At 49.3% G+C, this 26,075-nt stretch overlaps 2 protein-coding genes across 2 annotated transcripts in view; both read right to left on the bottom strand.

Moving 5' to 3' along the window:
* zdhhc21 (zinc finger DHHC-type palmitoyltransferase 21) overlaps positions 1-4,572 on the bottom strand; it is a 29,290-nt gene extending 24,718 nt beyond the window's left edge. The window contains exon 1 of the mRNA XM_039759840.1: positions 4,311-4,572. The gene's annotated coding sequence lies outside the window, so the exon portion shown is untranslated. The remainder of the gene's footprint in view (positions 1-4,310) is intronic.
* Positions 4,573-11,814: 7,242 nt separating this feature from the next.
* Positions 11,815-26,075, bottom strand: part of plaa (phospholipase A2-activating protein) — a 40,568-nt gene continuing 26,307 nt past the window's right edge. The window contains exons 8-14 of the mRNA XM_039759839.1: positions 25,531-25,688; positions 22,464-22,680; positions 20,378-20,443; positions 18,635-18,706; positions 17,056-17,172; positions 15,147-15,314; positions 11,815-12,554 (exon numbers count right to left, since the gene is read on the bottom strand). Coding sequence (XP_039615773.1) covers positions 11,989-12,554; positions 15,147-15,314; positions 17,056-17,172; positions 18,635-18,706; positions 20,378-20,443; positions 22,464-22,680; positions 25,531-25,688 — 1,364 coding nt within the window. The 3' untranslated portion in view covers positions 11,815-11,988. The remainder of the gene's footprint in view (positions 12,555-15,146; positions 15,315-17,055; positions 17,173-18,634; positions 18,707-20,377; positions 20,444-22,463; positions 22,681-25,530; positions 25,689-26,075) is intronic.

Genomic DNA, 26,075 nt, shown 5'->3' with positions numbered 1-26,075 from the left:
GGGGGAGGTCGTGTTTTACTAACATGTTGGAATTCTATGAGGAGGCAACAAAAGGATACGATCAAAGTGGAGCTTATGATATTATTTATCTGGACTTTCAGAAAGCATTTGATAAGGTGCCACATGAGAGGTTGGGCATCAAGTTAAAAGAAGTGGGAATTCAGGGTGATGTTTTTAGATGGGTGCAGAATTGGCTCAGACACAGGAAGCAGAGGGTGATGGTGCGAGGAACCTCATCAGAACTGGCCGATGTTAAGAGTGGTGTTCCACAGGGGTCAGTGCTAGGGCGCTGCTATTTTTAATATATATAAATGATTTAGATAGGAATATAAGTAACAAGCTGGTTAAGTTTGCAGATGATACCAAGATAGGTGGATTAGCAGATAATTTGGAATCCGTTATATCATTACAGAAGGACTTGGATAGCATACAGGCTTGGGCAGATTTGTGGCAGATGAAATTTAATGTCAGTAAATGTAAAGTATTACACATAGGAAGTAAAAATATTAGGTTTGAATACACAATGGGCGGTTGAAAATCGAGAGTACACCTTATGAGAAGGATTTAGGAGTCATAGTGGACTCCAAGCTATCAACTTCCAAACAGTGTTCAGAAGCCATTAAGAAGGCTAACAGAATGTTAGGTTATATAGCCGATCTGTGGAGTACAAGTCCAAGGAGGTTCTGCTCAACCTTTATAATGCACTGGTGAGGCCTCATCTTGAGTACTGTGTGCAGTTTTGGTCTCCAGGCTACAAAAGGACAGAGCAGCACAAGAAAAGGTCCAGAGAAGAGCGACTAGGCTGATTCCAGGTCTACAGGGGTTGAATTATGAGGAAAGATTAAAAGAGCTGAGCCTTTACAGTTTAAGCAAAAGAAGATTAAGAGGTGACATGATTGAAGTGTTTAAAATGATGAAGATCTTTAGTACAGTGGATCGAGACTTGTATTTTAAAATGAGTTCATCAAGAACACGGGGACACAGTTGGAAACTTGTTAAGGGTAAATTTCGCACAAACATTAGGAAGTTTTTCTTTACACAAAGAACGATAGACACTTGGAATAAGTTACCAAGTAGTGTGGTAGACAGTAAGACGTTAGGGACTTTCAAAACTCGACTTGATGTTTTCTAATTGTTCTAATTGTTTCAGATTTGAAAAGCTGAACTTCACGCATCAGTCCCACCGGGTCACACCCTCATGTTAAAAGCCGCTGCCAGAAGGCCTGGCGTATACGATACGAGATGACCAATTCCAAGGTGGCGACGTTGGCATTAGCAGCTTCTGCAGGACATTTTCTTTTTGTGGCGGCCGTTTGCGTTTTAGTTTCAGGTCTCACTGCATGGTGGACACAAAGGGGCAGAGCATTCAGGGCTCAAGCCAGGAGGAGTGGTGGCAACCTGAAGAGCCCACCGGGCCGTGGAGCAGAAACCTTGATGACCTCCGAGCAGAATCACAAACGGGCCTCCTCTCGAGGTCACCTTCCTCGCCGCCTTCTTTTTCTTCTCCGTTGTCTGTCGACTTCTCTAGTTCCTTCTGCGCCAGCTGGTCATCGGCGTCTCTGGATAGTTTGATTTTCTTTATGCTGCCACTCTGGGGCTCACTGGCATAGGCCTGGCACACCAAATGGGACTCTCGTGGCCTCGAGAAGGGCACAGATGAGCCAGTCCGTTCAAACCAAACAAAACACTCATTTGGGGACAGGCAGAGACCCCACTGAAAGAGCACTGCCCAGTGTGTGTGGTGGGCATGGTGACAGGTGCCAACAACTGACTGAGTGCGTGCCATTCAGCAAATCTGCAAATGCTGGCAATGAAAAAAAAAAACCAAGAGATATGAAGCACCCACACTGAAAGGCGCTAAACAGAGCAACGCTGCTCATTGGCTGGGTGGAGTTGGCACCTTCTGCGTTTCTCACTCTCCAAGGTCTCCTCTCACATGCCAGTCCAGGATTGGCACCTCCCCGGCTGTACAGTTCCGTCCGCGTTGACCACACAGTGGAAAGGGCAAATCCCAGGAATGAATGAATGTTCGGCCGTCGCACTGGGACAATGACAATGACATTGAGATGACGAAAAACACACAACAGTCAACTTCACACGTGCAGCTACAAAATCGACACACCCAGCGTCTGTCCGCCTGGCATCTCAGGGCACCGCTGGCCCCCTGCCCGGACACTCGGCTCGAATGCTGGGTGGCACCTGCTGAATGACGGCTGCTACAAGGCGAATTTGGGCAACGAGCCCTTCGGCCAATGAAGGGCGCACTTCACGAGCCCCTTCTAACAAAGACCCTCTTTACGTCATTGTGCTACCTACTGTGGGCAACCCAGAGGAGATGTGACAAGCTGATAAAAGTGGACAAATCACAGGCAGACACTTCGCCATTCTGCACTTTCTGCTACATCCACAAGGTGGCGCTGCCCCTCACCAGGGCATGAGGCGTCGTAGTGGTTGGCATCGGTGGTGAGACTCACCAAGGGGCGACGCCCTAACAAGGCCCCACTGGACTGAGGACCTGGTGTGGGCAGCAGTGACGGTCACTCATCGGCGTACCCGGTGGGCACATACATGCAGCTTGATGGCCGAGGTCTCCAGGACTCCAAACAAATCCAAATCCTATTATGTGATGTCATCCATTGTTAAATTCTGCTCCATACTTGTAAAGTTTTTATTTTTATGCTGTGTTGAGGATTTGTTCTGTGTATCGTGTTGTATTCTATTGTACTGACCCCCCTACATCACGCCCAACCTACCTGGACAGGGGTCTCTCTCTGAACTGCCTTTCCGGAGGTTTCTTCCATTTTTTCCCTACTGGGTTTTTTTGGGAGTTGTTCCTTGTCTTCTTCGAGAGTCAGGGCTGGGGGTCTGTTAAAGCCCACTGCGGCACTCCTTGTGTGATTTTGGGCTACACAACAAATAAATGGTATTGTATTGTATTGTACACGTGACCTGCTGGTGACGTCACCTCTATGGGTGATGATCTCGTGTTTTTCCTTTTCTTCACATCACTATGCAATTCCAGGATTTCTTAAGCCCTGCCCTGCACTGCCCTGCCCTGCCCTGCAACTTTTGAACAAAAGGAGCCGCAGCTCCCAGTTAAACATTAATTAGGGTGGCATTGCTTTGGCATTTAAGAAGCACTCAGCCGTTGGCCCTTGGAGGTGTTGGTCAACAATGGGACCTCCACACGCCCCACCTCAGCTGAAGACCCCGCCATACAAGCCGACTCTTCAGAGATTTTCAGCCAGTCGCTGCATGTGACCACCTGCCATGTAGTGTGACATCCCATGACTCACCCCGTCTTGAGTATGAGGGGAGGCAGGACAGAGACCTGGCCCACCCGCATACAGTATAGGGGCTCGCGTTCGACGTTGTTTGTTCACGCAGCACTGGCACAGCCCTGACTGGCAGCACTAGGAGACGCCATGATTCACAGAGTGCCACCACAGAGTCGTGTAGCCTGGCACCACTGCGATTCCTAGGCGTGTAACCCGACATCTTTAGGTGACAGGATCGGCCACTCCGGTCATCCCTCAAGTCGTCTAATGTGACATCAGATTAACAAAGGGCAGGAAAGTCAAACACCACTGGGGTGGTCCGGGTGGGCCCAATGTGGCCGGATTACCGTGTGAAAGCGTCGTCATGGCAACAACAAGAGCAGCCTCCCCACGGTGCACTTCTGGACGGTGACCGCCCCCTGCTGGACAGCAGACACATTCCCATTGGTTCTCTTCATTTTCTGACCCAACTCAACCCCACTTTAGGGGTGAAGGGGCATCGCGGACCCTCGTTGTTTTCTTTCTTTGGACTGACCTTTGCTAACCTGCAGTTTAGGGGACATGTCAGACAAGGTTGGTGACTTTATGGTGACATTTTGGTCCTCTTTAATCAAACATTGAAACATGGGAGGGAGGGTCAGCACGGCAGTGAAGGTGCCATGTCAGAGCCGTGGGCCGAGTTGGCCGCCTGTCACCTCCTCCTCCATCACAACTTAATAAAGGCTTTGAACTTGGCAGCCTGGGCACAGGACTTGGCACGAAGCCCACCCCCGTTTAGTGTTCTTGGATAACGCGAGCCTTCCGTTCGTTCTGACGCTCGTCCACACCCGCTGTACAAGGACGGGACACACGAAAGGCGCTATAAATAAACACCTCGCACCGGCCGACCATTCTAGACCCCCAAAGGGACTCGTGTGACAGACAGACAGACAGACAGACCAGACCGACCGACCGACCAACGACATGAAAGGCACTATATAAACAAACGGACGGACGGACGGACGGACGACAGACAGAGCCCGGTCGCCTCACCTCATCCTTCCATCGAGACCAGGAAGTCCTTTACGTAATGGAGCGCCGAGCGCAGGGAACACGACAGGTGCCTCTCGCGCCTTCTCCTCCAGCCGGGAGGTCAGCCAGCTCGCTCCCCACCGATGCTCGCTCGTGTCCGGTGCTCACGCCTCCGATTGCCTCCTTTCTGCTCCTCACGCCGTTCGTCGACTCAGCCGCCGCACTTCCCTGTTAGCAATGAGAGAGAGAGAGGCGGACGCGCTCCTGTGTGACGTGCGCCTCTGTACGGCGACCCACGGCGGACAAAACGAGCGGGGCGTTACCAGGCAACGGGCGCCGCCAAACACGCGCAGGTGAGCCGACCGCGCGCACGTCCCCCGCGACGGCTTCTGCTAAAAATGAAACACAGGAGGAGTGAACGCGGGGGCCCAAAATGGCAGCGCAGGCCCTGAAAGAAAAAAGCAAAGCAAAGTAGGACGCGCAGAGAAATCCACCACACCGGACTGGTCACATGGGGCTGTCCCAGCAGGCTCAGAGTCACGTGACCAGCAGACAGACAGACAGACAGGCAGACAGACAGACACGCACTGCAGGCCTGTTGGGGGCTTCGCCAAAGTTTTAAAAGGGAGGACAACACAACAATAAGAGGAGAGGAGGGGAGGGCCATGGCACTTGCCAAGGACTTCTCTCTGAGGTGCCAGCTGCTGGCGTCTTCTTTTCTATTCAATCAAATGCACTCCAGCGTTTGAGTCCATCCCATCCTCGTTTGGCGCTGGAGTAGTGAGATGCAGCGTGGCAGTCAGGCAGGACATGTGGAAGGTCATTGGGCAGGACCTACCTGTCACATGCACAGGGTCACACACTAGATAAGATAGGTAGATATGAAAGGCACTATATAATAGATAGGTAGATAGAGTGAAAGGCACTATATAATAGATAGACAGACAGATAGATATGTGAAAGGCACTATATAAATAGTTATTAATCCCAAGGTGAAATTCCCACACTCCAGCAGCAGCATACTGATAATAACAAAATTAAATATCAGAGTGATAACAATGCAGGTATAACAGACAATAACTTTGTAGAATGTTAACGTTTACCCCCCGAGTCACATAGTGTGGGGTCTCCTCAGTCTGTCTCTGAAGCTGCTCCTCTGTCTGGAGATGATCCTGTTCAGTGGATTCTCCGTGATTGACAGGAGCCTGCTCAGTGCCCGTCGCTCTGCCACGGATGCCAAACTGTCCAGCTCCGTGCCTACAATAGAGCCTGCCTTCCTCACCAGTTTGTCCCTCTTCTTTATTCTGCCTCCCCAGCACACCACCGGGTAGAAGATGGCGCTCATCACAACCGTCTGGTAGAACATCTGCAGCATCTTATTGAAGATGTTGAAGGACGCCAACCTTCTAAGTAAGTATAGTCGGCTCTGTCCTCTCTGGCACAGGGCATCAGTATTGGCACTTCAGTCCAGTTTATCATCCAGCTGCACTCCCAGGTATTTATAGGTCTGCACCCTCTGCACAGTCACCTCTGATGATCACGGGGTCCGTGAGGGGCCTGGTCCTCCTAAAATCCACCACCAGCTCCATGGTTGTAAGTTGCTAAGCAACCGAGGACATACGACTAGCATCCTTGTGTTACGTATATAGTGCCTTTCATATCGATCTAGTCATTAAAGTGAATTTTAATCCATTCTTTGCACATCACGAGTGTGGGGACGTGTTACATGTTGACAGGGAGTACAAACATTACTATTAAACTATTATATAGTGCCTTTCATCTTTCTCTGTCTATTATATAGCTCCTTTCATACAGTGTCACGCTACATAATGGTCGGAAGGATGTCCGTGGGGTCATCCTGCACCAAATGACATCTGACCACCCGTCCCCAGTAAGAAGTGGACACGTCTCTGTCCCCAGAGAGGGTCAGTGGTCCCAGAATGTTGATCGAAGCTCGTCATCGCCTGTCAAGGACTTCTCCTCAGAAGTCCCAGCAGCCGAGCCTCTCGTCGGACCCCCTGTGCGAGTTCCAGCCCGAGTCACAGAGGCTCACACCAGGCCGACCAACTGACTCGGTGGGGTCCATCGTGACGTAGCCAAGTAGTAACACGAGGACGACATTCAGGATAAATTATGGGCGCGGGGGCCACGAATGTCATGTGGTCAAGGAGCCGATCGACATCAACCCCAACCAGGCAGCAGAGATGGAGTAGTCAGCGGGATCTGAGCTGTGGTGACATCAAGCTGGAGATCCCCCACAAGTCACGAGGACTGGCATGACATTAAAGATTGAGGTGACAACCTCAGCACTGGACCCTGTGCCACTGTCCCTACACGGAGGAGCACACGGAGAGAGAATGAACTTCAAGAAGAAGATGACGAGGACAAAACTGAATCGAGTAAGACGGACAGACACGAGAGGCACGAGGACAGGGGCAGATGCAGCAAAACCACGATGGCGCCTGCAGTGGCACAACTACACAGCCCCGTGGCATCATGTGGGCAGAGAAGGGAGCAGAATCAACGACCAGCAGCAGAGCTTTGAGAGCCACAAGGGAAACAGAATCCGTGACTTTGCACTCAGTAACCAGCAGCCAAAGGGGGCTCTCCGAGCTGAACCCAAGTCCATGAAGCGTGCCGTGCCCGCTTCACCAACCTCCCGTGAAATTCGACATGAAGAAGTCGACACATGAAATCAAAAAGCAGATTTATATGCAAGCTGGCACGGGATAACTCTGGCATGATGCCATCACGGCAGCCACCTTTGATGACTGAGGCCCCGTGTTGCCAGTAAGGGTGGCTGTCACTGAAAACGGCGCCGAAGACGAAGTGCACGGCCATCCTGCAGCAGCCCAATACAAGGGTGTGCCCGGCGGAACCTCAACTGCTTGACACAGAGATGGCAGAACAAGACAAAGTAAAGAAAACGACGTTTTCAGTCCTCCAACACATTTAATTGCCCAATTTCAAGATCATTTGCCACATTTCGTTCAGTTAGGGCTGGTGCCCGTCTTTGAGGTCTCTGCTTCTTTGGCAATGGCAGTCCGTCATCGGCTTGTCACCACGGCGTCCACACGTTAGCAGTACAGCGGGCCGCTGCTCATCCCACCGGGGAGCCGGCCAGCCAATCAGCCGGCGACGGGTCAGGTGGGGGAGAGGAGGAGGCCCGCCGGTCCCCGATTGGCCAGCCTTGTTTTCGGCTCCTTCACGCCTGGCACCCTGGCCCTTTAGCTTTGTGCAGAGCCGACGTGCAGAGGGAGCTTTTCCAGGGTCCCCACATTTCCCTTCGTTTCTTCCGCGTCGACCTGGAGAGCTCTGGAGATGTTGGCCACGGACGTCGTGATTTCTTTAATCCGCTTCTCAAACGAGTTCAGCCGCAGGACCTGATTGTCGAACTTGGTGGACAACGACTGAATGGCGTAGAAGATGTCTTCGTTGGAGATCTCGGGGTCGGTGGCACTCACGTTCTTCTTGGCCCTGGGACTGCCGGGGACCGCCGAGACGGGGTTGCTGCACACGACCTCCTCCTGCAGGCCCAGCCAGCCGGCGTCGTTTTCGTCCAGGAAGGCCGGGCTGGACGCGTAGTTATGGAGGGACAAGGCCTCCTCGTCCACGTTGCTTTTTCCACTGAAGGGCACCGGGTAGAGTTTGTCCATCTCGGCTTGCCGTTGCTCGGCTGTCATGGGACGAACTGCTGCAGGCTTCACTGCTGCTCGGTCTGCCGGGGCTCAGGCGGCACATGCTAATTAAATGGACTGGCCCCGCCCACTGCTGGCTCAACACAATAAGAGTCCCCGAGCCACAGGCCCCGCCCACTGCTACAGCAGGAGAATAAAAGTCACCCAGGCTGCCAGCTTTTGGGGGTTACAGGACCCAATCCCAAGTGCCCCCAAGGCAGGCCCACCTGTGTTAGACACGTATTTGGGGGGGTGGGGGGGGTATAAACCAGTCGTTGAAGACGATGACAGTTTAAAGGGAGGGGCTGGTGGTGGAAAGCTTAGAGCCAACTCCGCTCAGCCTGTGTGAATGTGTCACCAGAGCTTGAGGACCTCCATGGTCACCTGTAGATGGCACCGCCTGCAGATTGGATGCCAAGCTCTCTGCTCATCTTTGAGTGGTAAAAGGGGCACTGGTGCGAAGCCGGCATGAGGTCTGAAAAACTGGAAAAGACGGTCAGCCCTGAGACCCTCAGTCCAAAGTCTTTACATCTGTAGAGCTGAGATCCTCAGTAAAAAGGAGCAGAACGTCCACAACCACAGAGGAAGGCAGTGGACTGGGCAGTACAAGGCTGTGGATTCACTCCAGAGTGACCGACGATGACAAATGGAAGGTCACTTCATATGACGCCAGCAGACGTGTCACAGGAACTGGGTAGGGACATTCTGACTGGCAGCATGATGGCACACTCCAGCACCGTCATTAGCGACAGACGTGAAAGGCGCTATATAATAGCTAAGTAGATAGCGAGCTACGTGTGAAAGGCTCAAGATCTGCGGCCACCTTGAGACAGGAAAGGTGCTATATGATAGGCTCATAGGGTCCTTCACTGTCATCACCACGCATAACTGAGGGGTAGGAGAGGCGCTATATAATGGGTAGCGGTGAAGTGGCACATGACGGAGAGACGAGCACAAGAGGCTCCACAGGACAGGCGGAGATGATGATGATGATGATGATCACAGACACACATACGGGAGGTCTACATTTTCACATACAGCACACCGACTGCAGTGGAATTCTCACTTGCATGTGCTAATCAACATGTGACATGTCATCACTTGGGTCACCTCCTTCGTGACATACATGGCACATGTCCAGAGCAGGTTGACACTCCTAGTTAAACGTGTCAACGGCTGCCTTTGGGCACAGTCACTAGATGTGAAAGGCGCTATATAACAGATGTCCTTTTCTTGATTCTCTGCTCCTGCCCATCGACCGACTCCACGATGGCCACCACAGAGCACCCGATTTCTGCCTGTGCCACTCACAGTGGCTCCCTGGGGATTGCGCTGGACTTCTCTCTTCCTGTTTCCTTCAGCCAATCGGCTCCAAGCTCCATTTCCCAAACCAGGAAGTGCCTGACCCAGAGACCACCCGAGGGCGGAGTGCAACTCTTGAGCCTATCGCTCTGTTAAGAGCTGAGGGTACCAGACTGAGGGGCTGTGTACTCGGCCCCCATCTCTCCACGCTGCCGATGCACAACTGGCACGGCTCCGGTGCCGTCATTGAATTTGGTGACGGTGGGTGTGACAAACAGCCGACTGCTGCAGGTGCCACAACGTGTCTGTCGGCTGGTGACTTCCTGAAGGCCCCTGCTGTCCCCACCCCACTGCACATCTAGGGGCACAAGAGCAACAAGTGTCCTGCTGTGCATCTGCATATCCAGGAAGGCTCAGCCACGTCCCCAGGGCCTTCAGCAAATGAATGTGGCAAGCCTACCTCCCCCTTATTCTGCAGGGGCACCACGGAGGGCACTCTGCCCAGCGGCATCACCATCTGGTTTAGGAACTGCAGCGTCTCTAACTGAGAGGTCCAACAATGAAGAGAGGGCGCAGAACAGAAATGACCACTGAGCACTGCACCCTCAAAGCCCAACCAACCCACTGTGAAGGACCACTGCCACCCTTCACGGTCACTTTGTCCCACTTTAATCTAGCAGAGGGTACTGTAGCATCCAAACCGCTTCGGAGCCGTTCTGCATCGACTTCTGGTTTTCCTCATGTGACTCTCACTTGTCTGACTGGGTGGCTGTTGTACCGCGGCGGTCCTGTTGTTTCATGTCACTATATGCTGCCACGTGGTGTACAGATGGGGACACTGAAGTCACTTGACTTGACAGAGTTAGGCCTCACTCCCTTCAATCACTGGCCACCCTGATGCGTCACATGATCAACATCCGAAACCTCCAATCAGAGATCAAAGTCTCCATCAGGTGGACCCCAAGCCTCATCTTCACGCAGAAGTGGGATTGGCCAAAGCCATCTGATGGGAAACCCAATGAGTAAGCAGAGGCGGGGCTTTCATTTAAAAAGGCGAGTTTGTCCGTCGAGCACACGCCGTTCATGAAATGAGACTTGGGGTTCTGTGAGGACCTTCCTGGACACGTGACAAGGGGATTACGGGACACAAGGCACTGGTGGGCGGCTTATTAAATGGACTTCACTAAAGACCATCCTGATCTCTTATTGGTCAACTTCAGAATGAGGGATGCCAGCGTAGTGCCCAAGATGGATCAGTCACCAAGTGGCAGGAGCTCACACAACAGGACCACCAAGTGAGACAAAAATGAAATGAAGCCCATGCCAATGTGAACGAGCGTTTGAACTGCAGACCCGTCGTTCCTTTTACAGATCAGCGATGCCCACAGCCTGCCCATCGTGAACCTGCACAGGTGAGTTGACTGAAGCCCCTCCGACATGACGTGAACTTTTAATCTTTAGCTGCACTCGTTTTGTACTGTCGGCCAGTGTGTCAGCCATTACTGGGGGGCATGTGACAATGAAGGGTTGGGCCGCTGACGCCAGAGTGCTGTCCTGAAGCGACTTCTCCACTTTAATAAAAGGCCAAGTGTGTGCTTGTGTCATTCCAACAGACGGCAGGCGCATCACCACCACCACCACACCAAACAGCACATGACACAGACTTACACGTCGCCTGGTGCCCACCTCAGTTGGGCGACCTTTCAGTAAAACACACAGGAGTTCTGCACATTGTCACCATACGACTTGGCATGGGGCTTCTGTGACACGAGATTTTTCATGACGTTTTGAAACTCTATGCTGGTAGCCGTTAGGTTTGTTCTTCACTAAATGGGCCATTCGAAGCAGTGGTATTCCTTTAAGGGGGCCGAGGAGAAGTTCTGAGACATCGGTGCTTAAATCCGTTTGTTTAAAACTTTGAGATGTAAACGTGACACGGCCTTTGACGAGAGTGGCATCCCCATAAATGTCACCCCGATGACAGCCGACGAGCACACTCTGAAATCTAACTTGTCAGAGAGAGATCGGGGATTGTCCTTAGGTGGGCTCGTCTTTTGTGAACGTCATTGACTTTCAAATTCCCACCTTTGTTGTGATTGTGTTTTATTTATTGTAGTACAATTCAAAAGGGGCGTGGCCTCCTTTTTAGATGCCCAAGCGCCCGCTGCACACGCCGCCCTCTGGTGGCCACGTTCCCTTGGCGCCTGCCTTTCTCTCGACTTCAGCGCTAATCACCGAGCTCATCAAAGCGAATCCACAGCAACAATCCTCGCTCACATCACTTTGAATTTCTACACTTCGGCCCCTCGCGCCGCTCCTTCAGGACTCCGTTTTACGTCTGGCACTTCCATCACAAAAGCCGAGGGGCTCACAATCAGAAAGGGGGATTTATTATTAGGTCTCTTCATTGCAGCACAGCAAATGGGATTAGAATACAAGAAGGAGGAGGAGGAGGAGGAAAACCCGTAATAAGCGCACCACGAGACGTCAGTGCCCACCCGCCTACCTGGACCACCGCCGCCGTTTCACTCACCATTGCACCAAAAGACACGGACAGATTTTTATTACTGAAGGAGCATTTGGCTTTGAGATAAAACATTACGAAGCATGATTTCCGATTCCTTCATTCTCAATCTGGTCACTCTGGGCTATTTGATAAGAACTAAAGTGTCACCGTCTGTGTGTCCACAGGAAGTGGGGGGCAGAAAAATGAGGGCAGACTAGAGCTCATCGAGGAGCAGTCTGCAGCATTCGGCCAGTTTCGCCGGATCCGACACCGACGCGTACTTGGCGATCTGAGACTTCACTCCCAGAGAGCGTGCCAGACCTTTGGCCGTGGCGTCGTTTGTGACAGTTGTGCCCAGGGCCACCAAGAGTCTGAAGACGGCCTCCTTATCCTGCACCGTCTCCAAGAGCATGCTGGCCACGGATAAGCACTGCGCCTTTCCTTCAAGATCCGGGACGGGGTACAAACTGCCGGCAAAATTGAGCACCAGAGTGGCCAGGGCGATGTGGACGTTCTTGTTGCAGACCCCTTTGAGTTCCATGGCCCGTGACATCACCGTCTCCCTTAGAGACATCAGCAACTCCTGTCCCCGCTTGGCAGCGAAGCAGTTGCACAGAGTCCTGAGCACCAGCATCTGGTTGGCAGCCTTACCCTGCGGGTTCATCAAGTTGAGCAGATGGTTGCAGAACTGCACCCGCACGTCCTCGTGGCAGAGCTGCTCGTTGACAACGGGATGTCTGATGGCCAGCCGCAGGATGTCCAAAGCGGGGAACACAATGTCTGCACAGGGAACACAGAGAAACGAGGATTAAGGACAAGTGCCATCGGCCTCCTGCCGCAGACCACCCGCACCCCACGACTGCACGGCATTCTTAACGGAAGACCCCTCAAGCAAACCACCAGCTGGACTGGACTCCCTGGGAAAGGCCCGTCACTTATGGGATGGGACCCTCAGCTTCTCAAATGCAGCCAGACCGGCAAATGGATAGCAAAAGAGCATCCGCAATGACGCGAGCAGGAAAAGAGAAAACGAGAGAAACGGCAAACTACTCAAATACCAGACGGACACAACGGGCGCAGCCAGACAGCCGTCACCATCATGTGGGGGGCTTGACAGAGAAGGGTCTGCAGAACGAAGACTTTCAAAGATGGATTACCGTATATACTCGCGTATAAGTTGGGTCCCAAAAAATCAATCGGAAAATCAGACCCTGACTTACAGTTTGGTCCTAAATATCCGGACAGAGACCACTTTTTCTAATTTTAGTTCTGTACATCAGCACAATAAATTTGAAATGAAACGACGGAGATGACGTTGAAGTGCAGACTTTCAGCTTTAGTTCAGTGGCTCAACAAAACGATTACATAAAAATGTCAGGCAGCTAAAGTACTTTGTTAACACAATCCCTTCATGTCAGGGGCTCACAAGTAACTGGACACGTTAAATAACTGGATATCAAATGTTCATTTCTAATACTTGCTTGAAAACCAATGCCAGCCTGAAGTCTTCAACTCCTGGGCATCACCAGATGTTGGGTTTCCTCCTTTTGAATGCTCTGCCAGGCCTTTACTGTCAGTTGCTGTTTGTTTGTCGGCCTTTCTGTCTGAAGTTTAGTCTTCAACAAGTCAAATGGACGCTCCGTTGGGTGAAGATCAGGTGACTGACTTGGCCATTCAAGAATTGTCCACCTCTTTGCTTTAATAAACTCCTGTGTTGCTTTGGCTGTATGTTTTGGGTCATTGTCCATCTGTATCGTGAATCAATCTGACGTCATTTAGCTGATTTGAGCAGACAGCACATCTCTGAACACCTCAGAATTCATTTGGCTGCTCCTGTCCTGTGTCACCTCATCAATAAACACGAGTGTCCCAGTGCCACTGGCAGCCATCACACTGCCCAACTCCACCGTGTTTTACAGATGATGTGCTGTGCTTTGGATAATCAGCTGTTCCACGCCTTCCTTCTCCATCCTTTTTTCTTGCCTTTATTCATTCTGGTGGAGGTTCATCTTGGTCTCATCTGTCCACAGAATGTTTTTCCAGAACTCTGCTGGCTTTTTTGGATGTTCTTTAGTAAAGTCCAATCTAGCCTACCTTCACACCTTGCAGTGCACCCTCTGGATTTCCTGTCATGCTGCCTTCTCTTTATGGTAGACGTGGATATCGAAACGCCTGCCCACTGGAGAGTGTCGTTCACTTGGCTGGCTGTCGTGAAGTGGTTTCTCTACACCATGGAAATGATTCTGCGATCCTCTACCACTGCTGTCTTCTGTGGACGTCCAGGTCTGTTTGCGTTGCTGAGTTCACCAGTGCCTGCTTTCTTTCTCAGGATGTACCAAACTGTAGATTCTGCCACTCGTAATATTGTAGTCATTTCTCGGGTGGGTTTTTTCTGTTCTCGCAGCTTAAGGATGGCTTCTGTCACCTGCATGGAGAGCTCCTTTGACCGCATGTTGTCATCTTCTACATGCAAGCAGCACACCTCAGATCAACTCCAGGCCTTTTATCTGCTTAATTGATAAGACAGAACGACGGACTTGAACACACCTGCCATGAAAGAGCCTTTGAGTCAATCGTCCAGTTACTTGTGAGCTCCTGACATGAAGGGATTGTGTTCAAAAGTACTTTAGTTACCTGACATTTTTATGTAATCGTTTTGTTGAGCCACTGAATTAAAGCTGAAAGTCTGCACTTCAACGTCATCTCAGTTGTTTCATTTCAAATTCATTGTGCTGATGTACAGAACCAAAATGAGAAACAAGTGACCTCTGTCCGAATATTTAGGGACCTCACTGTGTACACAATAATAACACGACACTTATTATTACTTTACATCTTCCTGCCTCTTCCAATCCCACACCAGATTCTCAGACACATTGAATTTTGTGCCAATTTCTTTCACCACTTCAATGACTTTTAATTTAAAACCAGCTTCATATTTCCTTCTGATTGAACGCTCCATCGTAGATATTATGATAAGGCTGTATGAGGGTGTGAGATCCAAAAAAAAAAGTAGCCTCGGAAGAGTGCGGGTATTAAATACCGTGTGGTCACGTAGGCACAACACAGTGTGGTTACCCTCTCAGGTGGGCGTTAGCACATCATAATCTCTCGGACCATTCGACTTATACGACGACATTATAAAATACCAGAAACTACACGGTCCAATCAAGTCCCGACGTGCGAGTATATACGGTAGATAAGTGAAACCTTCACAGCACAGAAAAACAACAACTGGACCTTCGGCTGATTTCTGGTGGGCTTATTGAATTGTCTGCCTTCTCTACATGAGGTGCCCCTCACAACACCCCCGCCCGTGTCTCACACCTACACTAAATGACTAGAGTGAGATTGCACCCCCTTAGTCTGTACCTTCAGGCCAGTAGGTCGTCTTCCAAAGGAGGTCAATCTGCTCTGCAGCCGGCGTCTCTGCATGACTGAGCCCCGTGACGGCCGACAGGAGCTTCTCCAGCTTCTGGATGGCATCGTCCGTTAGCCTGTGATCATCTGGGGCTCCTCTGTTCAGCTCCTTCATTTTTGCTGTTGAGAAGGACAAGCAGAGGTGAGCTGCTGCTGTGCGTTCAAAATGAGATCAGCAGAGCCAAGCAGACGGCACACAGCCTTACTGATGGATGGCAGCAGGTGACCCTCTGTGCCAACGTCCTGCTAGCTTTACAGGATGCACGGGCCGACCACTATAAGCCATTAAAGAGGAGACCACTTCGAAAAAGCCGTGCTGAAGGCCTCTTCCATGGGGCACATTTGCATTCATTTCATTACATTTATCTCATTTTTTTTTTTATTTAATTTCTCGTAAAGCCCTTTCGTCTACCATATCAAGTGAATCTGTGCTGCAGAACTGAACGTTTTTGTTGTTGAGAAAGTGGCAAACTCACTTGGATAGAGGAAGTCATTTCCTGTTCTTAAAACTCCCAAAATGACGAAGCACACAACTTCAACTAGAAAGCTGCAGGAAAACGTGAGCCCAGTGGCCCTGCGGGTCATCAAGCGGGAACATCCAGGCAGCCCAACACTTGCCTAGTGTACAACGTCAACCTCACACTTCTCATCCGTGGTCTAAAATGCCACAGACCCCCCAGTTCTCGCAGTCACAAACACAGGAGAACGACTGGAGATGCTCAGCCCTCTGCTCTCCAGTTCTGTGCCCATGCCCGACTTGGTCTTGGACTTTCTCATACTTTCCTGGAGGTTTGTGCTCCTCTCCTCTGCTGTCCAGTAGTGGTCAGTTGATATCTGGACAGATATGGCTGGGCTCCATTTGTGTTAATCACTTTCAACCCACTTGGTGTTCCTGTGCGTCTCGTCCGTGTAGTCACTATGTCAAGTTTGAAGTTGCACTTCACCGGTGAGCTTGTCACAGTACTCTGAGCCTACGCTCAGTGAAGGGCGCTATACAAAACTAAACTGAGAACACTCGGGCCGTCAAGCTCCTTTGGGCAGCTAATAGCCAAGTTGTCTCATGTCGCCATTTTTAAAGGCATAGGGGAGCCTCTGCTTTAAGCACGCGATTCGGAATCTGGCGCCTCTGTTTGAATGACGTCCACTGATGTTCTTGAGAACAAAAGGTCAGCTTTGAAGCGCGACATCAGGACCCCCAAAGCCCCCTCACTGGCCGTGGTCTGCTCACCATCTATAGCTGCTTTTTGAAGCAGAGCTGCTGTTCAGCGTTTAAATACTTTAGGTGTTAACAACAACAGCTTTTTCAAATGGGCCGCCTTATTTGTTTGCTTTGTGGGCACCGTTATCTTGTTTAATGCCACTATTGATGGTCACTGCACAGTGCTGCCACCATGTGGTCAGTCTGTGCAGGGACATTTTACGTCTGTGTGTCATTTCATTTATGGCTTAGTTAGTGAAAGGCAATTTAAACATTTGACCCACAGTTCTTGAATTGCATTTTACAGATTGACCATCTTCTTGTTTTCTGGAAAATGACAATGTTTGGACATCACAAACCCCAGAACCCTTTTCAGCGAGTCTCCATTCATGATTAGCACGACTCTTCCTGCACGTACTATAGCACCTCACACTTGGAAAATGCAGCCGAGCTTGGCAAGTGTCGGACATGTTTCTGAAAATAGAGGCTCACCTGGCTGGCACAGTTTGCTAGTGACAAAGATGGGCAAAGACACACAAAGCACCCACTAAAAGGAATAGGCCCAATGGGCTTCTTTGGATTTTTGCCTTTTAAACCCACACAATTGTTTTACATACTGTCTGTTCGTCCGATCAATAAATGCACAATTTTAAAGCCACATACCCAAAATCTGAGTGGTATTTGCCTGGTCAAACGTGACGGCATCTGTCTTTGGGAAGTAAATGTTCTTGGACTGCGTTGATGTGGAGTGATGGGCATTTGAGAAGTATGCACTGCTCCCTAAATAAGAAAACAAGAGAGTTAGGGCAAGGCAGCAAGACAAGCCTCTCTGAGCGCACACGCACATTACGCTCCAATACTGTCATCGATAACATGGATGGCTGTCCAAGTCACAGTGGGTCCCAGCAGGCCTGTTAAGGTGGGCCACTTCTACAGGAGCTGAAGACCCCCGTGATAGTACGCTCTGCCCTATTCTTTACAACAGCTGGCACAGGAGAGAAGCTCAGCCCCGTGATATCCAAGATGAAATACACTCAGTAGTATTGAGTCGCAGTGAGGGCTGGAACCCTAAAAGGACAACAGCCTGCCCATCAGTCGAGCAAAGCCCTTGGTGTACCAAATCACTGAAGCTCCTGGTCATTTACTGAGTACCTCAGAGTGTAATTAAATGTAGCGAGTTGGCAAATGAAAATGACCATCCTGCAAAATTTGACATCAGAGGCCCGCTGTTCAGATTGTCAAGGGGAGGTTTCTTTAAAGGGATTTAAATTAAACCAATCACACTGGAACAAAACATTTCTTCTAAATGCATCACCACCTCCCCGTTTCTTTAACTAAATCACGTAAGCTGAAATGGTCGACATCACCCTTTTAGTTTCGGCCTGCTTCTTCTCCTGTGGGCTACGGTGGTTGCGGTTCAGACCCTGCGTCTCTAACTTCAGCGGGATTCTCCAGGCCAGTTTATGCAAGCAGCTTGTCCTGGGCCCTGCTCCGTAATTCCCATAACAGAAGCCCACTTTGCTTGCCCAGTACACATCCAAACCACTTCAAGTGGCTCTGTCTGACCTGACCTAGAGGAGCAGGAGCTGCACCCAGAGGTCCTCTTCACAGAACGTGAGCACGGGACTCGTCACTGGGACGCTCGTATGTCCCTTTGAGTAACCGTTCCGCCCATTTACTGCTTCCCCACTCATCTGCACTTTGGTTCCTCTAAGCACCTACCCAATTGGAGAAGGCAGCTGAGCGGTCTGTTGCGATTGGATCACCTGGATTTGTGGGAGGGGCTCCTGTCAGAACGGTGCAGGGCCTGCAGAGTCAGATTCGGATGGTTTGGCTCTGGTGCTCTTTTGTGAACAGATGACTGCTTTGCTTTGAAGTCATCTGTTCTGCTGGTGATGCCTCCTTAATTCAATGTAATGAGTGCCGTGTGCCTCACTTTATATTGGTCAGATAATTTAGTGTTGTCTTCCTGCCCTTGCTTTGGCATAACTGCCTCCATGAGTTTGTTTTTAGATCGGGTTTTCTGCTGGTTCCCCGTCTCCCACTTGTGCACAGCCTACTCGTGTACCCATAAGGCCTTTAACAGGCCGTGACGGCTCACTGCCACATACTGCAGCTCCCTGTCCGAGGGCTTTTCTCCTGCTTCGCCATCTCAATCCAGTATATAGATATTGTTCAGCAGGCCATCTCCTTAAACCTCATTATGGTCTGACGTGTAGAGACATACTGTAGATAAAATCACCTGTAAACGGGTCAGAGGCTCTTGTGGAGGCTGCTTCACTCGAATCAGATCCAGGAATATAACGGCCAGCACCTATGGACAATAAATCAGTTATAGACAAGAAAACAATGCAGTCCACCTGCCTTGACCAAGAGATTCATAAGTGAAGCACTTCACAGTGAAGACGACATACTTGCAGTCTACCTACATCACTGCTGTTTCTTAATAAACATCCCAATTAATACACCGACATACGTGATTCATCAATTTAGGATTCAAACCACTGCACAGTCCTGCCATTTCGTAATGTTAGGTTTTTGCGGACTAAAAGTTACAAATGATTAGCCCAAGGACGGTCTCTTCACTTTTCAATCCAAAAGTCATGGGCAGGCAATGGGGTTAGGGTCAGGTGAGCAAAATGTGGAGGACGACGGGGTAAAAACAAGCACCAAGATGGAGGTGGAGAGGGTGAGGCCCAGCAGGAGGATGAAGATGACATCACTGGGAGAGGCCCAGGACCACCAAGATCTGGTTACATCCGACTGTCAGGACTCCTTGTCGAATTATTTACACTGTAAAACATGTCCTTTGGGGGAGTCAAATAAAGTTAGAAGATGAGATTTAGCAGAAAATGGAGCGACCCGTCACAAAACTGATCAGGGCATTCATTTCTCAAGGTCATCTCCACCCTTCTCAATGCACTGGCGCCACCTGCCTGGCAGTGCCAGCATAATATAAGGTTTTGTCTTGTGCACCTGACTCATTGATGAACACTTCATGCCAAGGGGTCCTCCAGTCACTGGTGCAAGATACTGTGACGTGCTGGAGACCAATGTGAAGCCTGCTAGTCGACCCGTGACAGGGACTGCTGTCTCCACAGTGACACACACACTGCTAAGAAGACCAAGGCTCGTCTGGAGAAAGTGCCACATCCTCCTTATTCTCCAGATTTGGCACTGTGTGATTTCCACCAAAAAAAACAAACACATCAGGATGGTAGTCGGTTCAAGAGAAGTGTGGAGATGACGTGAGGAAAGCAGGGCACGAGTGGTGGCGAGGACGAGACACCCTGCCTTGTGCCCTGTGCTGGCTGGGATTGGCTCCAGCAGATCCCCGTGACCCAGTAGTCAGGATATAGCGGGTTGGATGATGAATGGATGGGTTATATTGCAGTGAGACTTCAGAGTTGCCCATTTTTGCTCTTTTCAGCACTTCCTTGAGCTTTTCTATTTTTGTTAACAAATCCCAATTTGTAAAACGTCTTTGTCTGCCCATTTGTGGTTATCCTCCCTCTTGTGGGGCTTTTTGGTATAACTTGGGACACTTGAGTTTTTTTGCTAGATCCCCTTGTTTGGGGTCTCCTGAGCTGAAGCCTACTGGTTGCAGTTCTAAGTAACTGGCCAGATGTGTGGCTATATTCTCAAGGCCTGGCCCCATTTTACCTTGTTTGTGGCTGAACTCCACAACAATCATTCTTTTTAAAAACATTTTCTTTTTGTGTTTGGTACAAAAATACAAATTTCCAGCCAAATGGATCAAAATCCCATATTTGACAGCCACTTGCGTGAAAAATTGCTGGGGGCTGAACATTTTTAATGGCCCTGTAACTAAGTTCATAAAAACTGAAAGGAGTAACTTCTCCTCTAACGTCAATCAAATGCACCGTTTCTTGTTCTTTGCTTTAATTTCAATTTATTTCTTAAGCAAAGTCTGAAAGATTTCCCGTGGCCTTTTATTTATTTATTCTTTTTCAAAATGCCGTACCTGTGAATGGGTCCGCTGCAGCAGGTGAGCCGCCTTCGGCCACTGAAGGGACGTAGCGATTTGCACCTACAGAAACAGAGAAAGAAAGCGGCACTAAATACCCAGTTGGCACCTCTTATGAAGCATTCCCAGTATGAACGACCCAAAGTGCTTCACAGCTCGTTTCATTCTTCTCACTTTTGTGTACAAACCTGCACGCGTCTCCTCTTTCTTGTCACTTGGCAGTCGCAAAAGTCCAAAAATAAAGGAACAGAACTGCGCCCCACTTGAAGGCCTCTGCTTCTCATTCAAATCTCAGCTCAGACTGCCCATCAGACTCCTGCCAGGCTGCTCTGCCCCTCATAACATAAACTACTGAACTGAAGTCAGGAACGTCACTTCTACAGAGCCACACACACCAGAGTTCAAAGGGCGGACTGTAAAGCTTATCATGCTCCACTCGCTAGTTCAATCTTATGAAAGAGACGCTGCTGAGAAGCTTCCAACATTTCCAAATCATCCAGTTCAGCTCAACAAAGCAGTGGAAAGACAGGAAAATGAAAAGCCCCAAGCCAGGAACACCCTTGTTTAGCTACGGCTTACTACCAAGCAACAGGCCGATGGGCCAATGGAGATATAGAGTTAGACAGCACGCCTGGGAGAAGATGGAGTGCGCCCTCGACTCTTGGGTTGCCGTTGCCACAGACTGAATACAACCGGAACAAAGTCTGCTGGCCTGTGACGTCACTCGCTAAGTTAAGCGCGGCTCACAATCCTGTGACCTCTGGGTACTGCAGAAACACTCACTTCAGAGAGCACCACGAGACACCCCAGGCCTGCAGGCCGTGTGCTCCCAGGTGGGCCCCGTCAGGCTCAGCTCTCTCCTACACACACCTGGACCACCCAACAGCAAACAGTCCTTCATCTCTCTCGCAGTCTCCCAAAGCAGAGTTTACGTTCATTTAAAGAATCACGTCAAGGAAATGCTGCTGAGCTGCACTGGACCAGAGCACAAACGGGGCTCTATGACCTAAAAGGCACCTTACAGAGCGCCTGACCTCACGCTCCCAAATCACAGAAGGGTAGGGTGCACAGATGAGGTGAAAGGGCCTCTTCGCCATCTCAGGTTGAAAGTGTGCAGCAGCTCCAAAACGAGCTTTTCTTTTTCTTTTTTGAAATGCTAGCCTAAATAATAAATAATAAAAGAAAGGCAATAAAAAACAAATAAAGCCGGTAATTACAGCCCGTTAGGCGCAATTCAGCATCCATCTGACCGATGAGGGCCTGCCCCAGCTGCACATGGTGGAAACACTAAATAATTAAAAACTCCCTTCACAAAAACGTGTGGATTTAACAGGAATGAGCCTGACGTGATAGGATGAGGACATTAAAAGGACACGGGACCCTATAAACTGTCCAGGGCACAATCCACTATTAGGAAACTTGCTCAGGTTCAAGGACTTAAGGATTCAAATGTTGAAGCTGACAAGATGCTCCACCATAATGCCAGCGGGGTGGTTCCCAGTAGATTCTGAAATGGCCTGGTGATGGAAACCAAATTCCTGCCTCAGAGCAGACTGACATATGGAAAGCGGGCCGTTTGGTCTTTGGAAGGGAGATGGCTTTGTTGTCAGGAAAATATAATCTACTAGCTGTGTAAGGCCGCACTATAAAAAGCCCGGGCTCCTAGAAACTATTGAAATCGCCAGAAAACAAATTGAAATGCAGTCGGCGGTTTCGTTTTGCAGACGGGACGTGCTCACCCCCCTTGTCTATCAGCAGCTAAGCGAGTTTGTCTCTCGTTTGTCTTTCCTTGGCGGTTTCACTTTGGTGACGGAGCTGCTTTCTATGAGCTTCATGCTGTAGCCTCGCACTTCCGAGCAGGACACACACACACTCTTCCACGCGTAGACGTTTATATACAAGACATTGTTCTTCTTCATAGCAAGCCCCCCCCATAAAAAATGGGATTTGAGTGAGCAGAATTCTCGGACGCCTCTGCTTCACACTCAAACAGCTACTTACAGCTTCAAGGCAAATAAAAGGAGTGCAGTCAGGAATGTGGCAGCTCTAAGTGGCACGGACATGAATGGGCACCGAAACCTACCTGTGAATGGATCCGAATGTCCCGTCTCAGAGCCAAGAGTGACTCCTTTAGTGTTCTCTATAATGAAGTTGGCAACTTGGTCTAAGAACATGGGACTCAAATCGTTCTTCTGGAGGAAATTATGAGCAGTCAGCCATGGGTCATCGGTCACATTATATGGGAGTTTCAACGAGGGTCCACCTTCATTAACATCAATGGTAAACACAAAATCAAACTCCTGAAAAAAAGGGATGGAAATAAGAGGGATTAAAAATCACAACGCAGGTGAAAAACATAGCAAAGAGACCCCCTGATGTTTAGCATCATGTGACAACATGAACAACAAATTCATGGCAGCAATAACCCACATGTGCCCCTCAGTTGAGCCCAAGACAAAAATGGAAACACAAAACCAAACCAAATCAAAAGCCTAACTGGATTGAGAAGAGGAAACAAGCCAATGGTGTCAAAGCACAGCGTGTGGCGTAGGAAGTTGGCAAGAACAGACAGTGGGGCAAAAAATAAAGAAGAAAATGGAAGTTCTGTGCCGAGCCAACCTGCGTCATGTGGGCACTCATCAGGGCCACATCATCGTATAGAGAAGTGCTTCTGCCAGCCTTGCCAATCCCCAGCTGTTCCATGTACATTTTTATGTCGGGTCCCTGTAGCTGCTTGACCCCCCCACCCCGTTCATTTTGCACAAACCACAATTAAGGTGGGCAGTAACCGATTTGTTCCTTCATTTTTATTTTGTTTCTGCTAGTGAGAGCTGCGATGGCCCTCAGCATCAGCTCTTCCTCCAGCAAACACCAATTCAAAAAGGTCACCCAACCTCTTCACCTTCTGCACTATGGCGCTGTGGACGTCATTTGAAATGGATAAACTTACCACTTTTACCGCATCAGTCTACATTCAACAACCCATAATGGCAAAGTGAAAACGTCTTTGCAGAACGGTTGGTTACAAATCAAAAGATGAAATCTCAAATTCCTGGAAGTATTCTGACCCTCTACATTGTGCTCAGGTGCCACCTGTTTGCCTGAATTCTCCTTGAGACATGGCTAGAACTTGCTAGGAGTCCACCTGAGGCCAACTGAATTGATTGGACACCATGTATAATAGCAGACATGTACGCGTGTAGACAAGGTCTTACAATTCACAATACACTGCACCTCAGGACAAAAGCCAAGCCATGAAGTCCGAGGAACTACATGTAGACCACCATGGTAAGGTGTAGATCAGGTCAAGGAGATAAAGCCATTTGTAAGGCTTGGAGTGTTCACAGGAGGACAGTGTGAAAGGGAAGACGTTCCTAGAGGTGAGTAACCAGACTAGTAGGGCCTTGGTCAGGGAGGTGACCCTAAACTCAATGATCACTCTAAAAAAGCACCAGATGGGGGGACCTGTCAGAAGGACGACCACCTCATTAGGTGTTTAAGGTACAGTGGCAAGATGGCAGCCACACTTCTGAAAAAGGCATGTGACAGCATTTAAAGAGCATGAGGACAAAGGCTCAGGACTGAAGAGACAAAAACTGAACTCGTTGGGCAGAACCTGAAGATGGCAACTTACAGATAGCGTAAAAGAATGAGATAAAGCTTGTAGAGATACACCAAGACGACTGCCGAAGGGGCTTCTGCAATTAACTGAATGAAGGGTCTGTAGACTTCTATGAGTGAGAGATTTCAGTTTTAGATTTGAAAATTTGCAAACGTTTCTGAAATCAGGTTTTCACTTTGTCATGATGGGCCAATAAAGTGTGCAGAAAGTAAAGGGCTCTGAATTCTTTCTGAAATCCGCTTGAAGGGCTTGGCCTAACAGGCTGGTGGCTGAACAGGGCAGAAGGCAAACCTAAGACGGATGTGACATTGATGGACTGTACTTTAGAAACTAAACAGGATAAAGACACTGTTGGGGCACATGGGGCAAAAACAAAGCAACGCATTAGTCAATAAAATGATGCAGATACAGATCTGATCAGAAGGCACACGTGATATCGATCTGATGGAAAAGGTAGATGCAAAGTGTAACCACCGTGTCTAAAGGAGCATAAACAGCTCCAGAAAACTGGCAGTCAGTCCTACAACCGCCTTAAGAAGAGCGTCTCTAGTTCTAGACATGGGCATCACCCACCACAAGGCCCAGCAAGGCTACACTTGGGCATAAAGGAAACCATGAGAAGCAAAGCAAGCCAACAGCTGACCAGCTAATTCCGAGTTTGCACACTCATCGCCTTCACCCCAGTAACTTTCTACCTAAATGCTAATTCTGGCCGTAATGGCACTCATTATTTCATTATATGGCCTCCTAGTCCTCTCCCTCTACCACACCTGACATTACCAATCCCGAGAGGACCGGAGCAGATCAATACTGCAGAGACTTTCTATTTTTCTCTTCAGATATTTAATTGTGTACGTCGGACACTCCAGTGCAAATGGGATCAAGCCATCAGGTAATCTCGTGGCTCGCTTCGCCCCTCTTTATCGGTTTCCTGCTGGTTAAGGGAAAGAAATGAAACACCAAGAAGTTTAAAAAGAAGGTCTGAAGGTAAAAGCAGTAATCTCAGTTAGCTGCAGGTGTCGGCTACTAACTAAAATGGGATTAATAAAGTATCTATCTATCTATCTAAAAGAGAGCCACGTGACCCTGACATGGTGTAAACTATGATGGGTGGCATTTCAAATAAAGTTGGCTTTTTGGAAATAACCAGATATAATAAAGCCAGAGCAAATGGAGATGAGGATTTAAGTCCCATAAAAAGAAACCCTGTGTGTGTGTGATGGATGTCACCAGGCAGTCACTTCACAAAACACTCGCAGGATTCCTGTTAAGAACAATACATAACAAAAACAGAGCCAAAGACGTCACACTTGAATAGCTTTGATGTTTCATGGCACAAAACTGAAAGAAGAAGCAGAAGCAGCAGCCTGACCAGCAAATGTAAATGTTATAGCCCAGAGAAAGCTCAAACTATACAGAGTGGACTTCCATGGAGCTGATGGGCATCAGGACTCAGTTTACATGCAGAGGTCCATGAAACACAATGCAGAACTGGAGGGGCAGCAGCATAAGCAGGTGTGCCACTTACTTTTCCTTCATACAAAACTTTCCCTGAGGTGTTCTGCGTCCCTCCTGATGAACCAACGACATCGCCGATCTTTATCCAGCGGCCGTCGCTAATGCTCCACTGAAATGCTTCAACTTTCTCTCCATCCTTAATAAGTCGCGTCTGACCCTCCCGGGTCCCTAAACAGCAAAGACATCAAATGTTGAGGTTAAACACACCAGCATCACTGGATCCCACAGATCATCTCGTAATAGCAGTGATAGAACAACGCGAGATGAAGAGTGCAATTCAAGTCAGTAAAGCTCCTCGTCATCATAAGTAGCCCCTCACTAGCCATTACTCAATTGGCTAATACTATAAAACAAGTACCTTACCTCTTTACAGCATTACTTGACCCATGTGGGCCTGACTAATGCCCAGGGTCCTCCCTATCTCTGCATTCAGCTACCCTTATCGTTGTCCCACATTTCACGTTCTGTAAAGCTGAGCCTCCTGGTTCCCGTCTTATCCTTCACTTCCACTTGGTAAACTTAAACTGAATTGTATTCAACGACTTTATGGATGCC

The sequence above is a fragment of the Polypterus senegalus genome, chromosome 7, assembly GCF_016835505.1.
Source record: "Polypterus senegalus isolate Bchr_013 chromosome 7, ASM1683550v1, whole genome shotgun sequence".
Lineage (NCBI taxonomy): Eukaryota > Metazoa > Chordata > Cladistia > Polypteriformes > Polypteridae > Polypterus > Polypterus senegalus.
The sequence above is the reverse complement of the archived record's forward strand: the minus strand, read 5'-3'. Positions and strand labels throughout refer to the sequence as shown.